The following is a 5743-nucleotide window of genomic DNA, read 5'->3' on the forward strand; positions in this document are numbered from 1 at the left end:
ACAGAGTTGGCAAGGGATGTTGCCACATGGCAGAGTTGGTAAAGGATGTTGCCACATGACAGAGTTGGCAAGGGATGTTGCCACATGACAGAGTTGGCAAGGGATGTTGCCACATGGCAGAGTTGGCAAAGGATGTTGCCACATGACAGGTTTGGCAAGGGAGGTTGCCACATGACAGGTTGGAGAGGAATGTTGTCATATGGCAGGTTAGCAAGCCTTGTTGCTACCTAACAGGTTGGCAAGGGATGTTGCCACATGACAGGTTTGCCGTTGTTGTGGACCAATGTAAAGTTAATTGTGAATGTTGCTATGTCAAGTTTCTTTTAGTGTATTACAGATCTTATTGGTATTTTTTTTTTCATCAACTGCATGAGTAAGTAAGGCCTCAATGATGAATGCAGTCAAGATTCGTACTTAAGTTTAATCATGGAAGTTGTGATGTATCTTTGTTAATAATCAAACAGTTCTATGGATGAGTGTGACGATGAACCAGAAGGACTGGCAATCCCCTTCAGCTGGCAATCAATCCCCTTCAGCTGGCAATCCCCTTCAGCTGGCAATCTCCTTCAGCTGGTATCCAGTGGTGGTTTCTCTCACAAATAACATTGACAACTTAGCCCTCACGCATCGCAGGGGTGCATGGTTTCTGTGCTGTACAAAAAAATGTGTCCCATTGAAGTAAAAAAAATGAAACGACAGGATTGAAGAAAACATCACATAGAACAAATAAAGATGCCTGTACAATTAATCATTAATTAAGATATAATCACTTTATAGGAAGGTTTTTAGCACTGATTTATCATCAATGAGCCCAACATCACAGCCAGACTTTACACCTCACAACCGCACAGCCACATAGACGGTGTCCGCTGGTGTTGGGTAAGAATGATCGATTCCTGACAAATCCCCAAATCAGGACGTATCCTCAACAATGATGGCCCCCAAGGGATAAAATGTTGTCGATTTTGTCTCGCTTCTTCAGCATTCGCTCACTATTTCTCTCTAGTTCTGATTGATTTTTAACATCTCCTTTAATACCAGAGGTGGCGCAACCACAAATCACTCTTTACAACGACATCCATGAGGTAAGACGTACTAAATTTCTGACAATATCTACAGCCAGTATAAAATTCATCCAATGAGTACATATGTATGTATGCTTGGAGTTTAACAAGATAATTAATACACTGTGTATTTAAATGAACTTAGAGTATAACATCTCCACTCCCAGAGGTTGTCATACGTCCTGAATCTATAGTCTTGAGCTTCCCTCGAGCAGAGCCATCGTATAGGTGAAATATTATTGAGTACAAAGGCATCATTCAGACAGATTCGGAGGTGAACCCTTAACCAACGTGGATATTCCAGATCAACAATCGCATGACCAAATTCCAACACACCATTCAACACAAAACAACCCCAGAATATTGCAAAAAAATGTCTTAAGCACTTTACTTTTAAAAGATCAAAGTAAAAGACAAGGCAAAAGGGCTCTGCAAATAAACAGGCAGGACTTTTGATCTTTGCTCATCTGTATGGCCCTCCACTATTAACTTTAGTCTGTCAATTCCATCCTCTCACCCTGGAGGGGGTTCCTATACATCCCCCACAGATGACACATATACCTAGCTTCAGATGAAGTACAGTGTGTGCGAAGAGGATGTACCATACTCCAGGAATTCTTGATGGTCAGAAAAGGTCGAATGGCCTCTCAGAATTTCAACAATCAGAGGAAATTTGGACGAGCTAATAAAGTGACCCGGGTCAATTAAATACGGAAACGTTGGTGTTATTCGTCAGTCGCCTGATCCCTGTTCCCCCCAGGAAAGAGACGAACCCTGAGCATTCAATATTAATGCTGTTTTAAGGTGTTTCCCACAAACTGACCAATTTGCACCTTTTGGTAACTGCGGCTACTTGGTTGAGATCACTGAGTGAGTCTGGCATTGATCGGCTGAAAATGTCAAATCCTACAAGTGCTGAATTAAATTAACCAGGTTTCAGCTAGTGCAAAAGGTCAAATAATCATTTGCCAGCAATGCCAAAAAAAATTGAGAAAGGCACGGCTTCATAAGCTCTTAGTAGCATTAAAATAAACATATGCATTCATGCATGCTAATTCTTCAATCTTTTCAACCGCCTCTACAACTAATATTTTGAAACATTCTGGCTATGGGTGTAGAGAACTAATTGCGCTAATTTATGAAGCTAAATGCATCTTTAGCGATACGAGTGAATCATTTGAACATCATTTTGCTAAAAACTGTTCTTAAATTCCACTGAAAAAAGGGTTTCAGAGGTTGAAAATGTTGAAGATTTACAGTATAAGGTTAATTATGAAAACAACCAAAGGTGTGATGCCAGAAACCAATATTATTTGTTTTTTACTTGTGTATTGTTTAACACCATAAGAATTTTTCACTTCTGGCTGTCAGTATAATGGCTGGAGGAAACTGAAATACTCGGGTATAAACCAGAGACCTCTGGCAAAGTACTGGCAAACTTCCACATGTGTCAGACAAGTGGTCTTGAGCAAACAAAATAAATGGCCACACATATTCTCTGGGCAAGGTCAGTTTTGAAACCGCTCCTCATGATTCCTAGCGAATTAAGGGCAAGCACCTGAACAACTTGGCCACAGCCCTGACTACTCAGCCACAACTCCAACTACTCGGCCACAGGCCCAACAACAACTACTCGGCCACAAACCTAACTACTCGGCCACAACCCCAACTACTCGGCCACAACCCTAACTACAACTACTCAGCCACAAACATAAATACTGGGCCACAACCCTAACTACTCGGTCACAACCCCAACTACAACTACTCGGCCACAAACCTAACTACTTGGCCACAACCCCAACTACCCGGCCAGAACCTCAACTACTCGGTCACAACCCTAACTACAACTACTCGGTCACAACCCTAACTACAACTACTCGGTCACAACCCTAAATACAACTACTCGGTCACAACCCTAACTACAACTACTCGGCCACAAACCTAACTACTTGGCCACAACCTCAACTACTCGGCCAGAACCCCAACTACTCGGTCACAACCCTAACCACAACTACTCGGCCACAAACCTAACTACTTGGCCACAACCTCAACTACTCGGCCAGAACCCCAACTACTAGGTCACAACCCTAACTACAACTACTCGGCCACAAACCTATCTACTTGGCCAAAACCCCAACTACTCGGCCACAACCTCAACTACTCGGCCACAACTCCAACTACAACTACTCGGCCACAAACATAACTACTTGGCCACAACCCCAACTACTCGGCCACAACCCTAACTACTCGGCCACAACCCTAACTACAACTTCTCGGCCACAAACATAACTACTGGGCCACAATCCCAACTACTCCGCCACAACCCCAACTACTCCGCCACAACCCCAACTACAACTACTCGGCCACAAACCTAACTACTTGGCCACAACCTCAACTACTCGGCCACAACCCCAACTACTCGGCCACAAAACTAACTACTCAGCCACAAAACTAACTACTGGGACACAACCCCAACTACTCAGCCACAACCCCAACTACTGGGCCACAACCCTAACTACAACTACTCAGCCACAAACATAACTACTTGGCCACAACCCTAACTACTCGGTCACAACCTCAACTACAAATACTCAGCCATAACCCCAACTACTTGGCCACAACCTCAACGACTCGGCAACAACTCCAACTACAACTACTCGGCCACAAACCTAACTACTTGGCCACAACCTCAACAACTCGGCCACAACCCCAACTACAACTACTCGGCCACAAACCTAACTACTCGGCCACAACCCCAACTACTTGGCCACAACCCCAACTACTCGGCCACAATCCTAACTACAACTACTTGGCCACAACCCCAACTACAACTACTTGGCCACAACCCCAACAACTACTTGGCCACAACCCCAACAACAACTACTTGGCCACAACCCCAACAACAACTACTTGGCCACAACCCCAACAACAACTACTTGGCCACAACCCCAACAACAACTACTCGGCCACAACCCCAACAACAACTACTTGGCCAAAACCCCAACAACAACTACTTGGCCACAACCCCAACAACTCGGCCACAACCCCAACAACAGCTACTCGGCCACAACCCCAACAACAACTACTCGGTCAAAACCACAACAACAACTACTCGGCCACAACCCCAACAACAACTACTCGGACACAACCCCAACTACTGGGCCACAACCCTAACTACTCGGCCACAACCCCAACTACAACTACTTGGCCACAACCCCAACTACAACTACTTGGCCACAACCCCAACAACTACTTGGCCACAACCCCAACAACAACTACTTGGCCACAACCCCAACAACTACTTGGCCACAACCCCAACAACAACTACTTGGCCACAACCCCAACTACAACAGCACTGCCACAGCCCCAACTACTAGGCCACAACCCTAACTACTCGGCCACAACCCCAACTACAACTACTTGGCCACAACCCCAACTACAACTACTTGGCCACAACCCCAACTACAACTACTTGGCCACAGCCCCAACAACAACTATATGGCCACAACCCCAACTACAACAGCACTGCCACAGCCCTAACTACTCAGCCTCAACCCCAACTACTAGGCCACAACCCTAACTACTCGGCCACAACCCCAACTACAACTACTTGGACACAACCCCAACAACAACAGCACTGCCACAGCCCCAACTACTAGGCCACAACCCCAACTACTAGGCCACAACCCTAACTACTCAGCCACAACCCCAACTACAACAGCACTGCCACAGCCCCAACCCCAACTACTAGGCCACAACCCTAACTACTCGGCCACAACCCCAACTACAACTACTTGGCCACAATCCCAACTACAACTACTTGGCCACAATCCCAACTACAACTACTTGGCCACAATCCCAACTACAACTACTCAGCCAAAACCCCAACAACAACTACTTGGCCACAACCCCAACTACAACAGCACTGCCACAGCCCCAACTACTCGGCCACAACCCCAACTACTAGGCCACAACCCTAACTACTCGGCCACAACCCCAACTACAACTACTTGGCCACAACCCCAACAACAACTACTCGACCACAACCCAACAACAACTACTTGGCCACAACCCCAATAACAACTACTTGGCCACAAGCCCAACAACAACTACTTGGCCACAACCCCAACAACAACTACTCGGCCACAACCCCAACAACAACTACTCGGCCAAAACCCCAACAACAACTACTCGGCCACAACCCCAACAACAACTACTCGGCCAAAACCACAACAACAACTACTTGGCCACAACCCCAACAACAATTACTTGGCCACAACCCCAACAACAACTACTCGGCCACAACCCCAACAACAATTACTTGGCCACAACCCCAACAACAACTACTTGGCCACAACCCCAACAACAACTACTTGGCCACAACCCCAACAACAACTACTCGGCCACAACCCCAACAACAACTACTCGGCCACAACCCCAACAACAACTACTCGGCCACAACTCTCTCCAAAAAGACATTATACAACTGCATTTTTGATCAACACTGACTCTATTCCTGACTTAATCTATCCAGTTTTCAATTTTCTATCACCAGTAAGAATAAAACTTGATACAAATACAGGACCTAATTATCAGATAAGGATGGACTGAAGAGCTTATTCCACACACGTTCTCCATGAGGCTTCATTTCACAACTGGCACTTTGAAGGAACATCTTA

The 5743-nt window shown here is 45.7% G+C and overlaps 1 protein-coding gene across 1 annotated transcript; it reads left to right on the top strand.

Moving 5' to 3' along the window:
• Positions 1 to 484: 484 nt before the first annotated feature.
• Positions 485 to 4644, top strand: LOC135478320 (mucin-2-like). Its single transcript, XM_064758596.1, has 2 exons — positions 485 to 573; positions 3660 to 4644. Exons 1-2 carry the CDS (start codon positions 485 to 487, stop codon positions 4642 to 4644), a joined length of 1074 nt encoding a protein of 357 aa, XP_064614666.1.
• Positions 4645 to 5743: the final 1099 nt, after the last annotated feature.

Source organism: Liolophura sinensis, chromosome 11 (assembly GCF_032854445.1).
Source record: "Liolophura sinensis isolate JHLJ2023 chromosome 11, CUHK_Ljap_v2, whole genome shotgun sequence".
Lineage (NCBI taxonomy): Eukaryota > Metazoa > Mollusca > Polyplacophora > Chitonida > Chitonidae > Liolophura > Liolophura sinensis.

Excerpts from the sequence above, each read along its gene's own strand:
- LOC135478320 (XM_064758596.1), top strand. The coding sequence starts at position 485 with ATGAACCAGAAGGACTGGCAATCCCCTTCAGCTGGCAATCAATCCCCT. Across the intron at positions 574-3,659 it reads CTGGCAATCTCCTTCAGCTG|CCATAACCCCAACTACTTGG; the intron begins GTATCCAGTGGT and ends ACAAATACTCAG.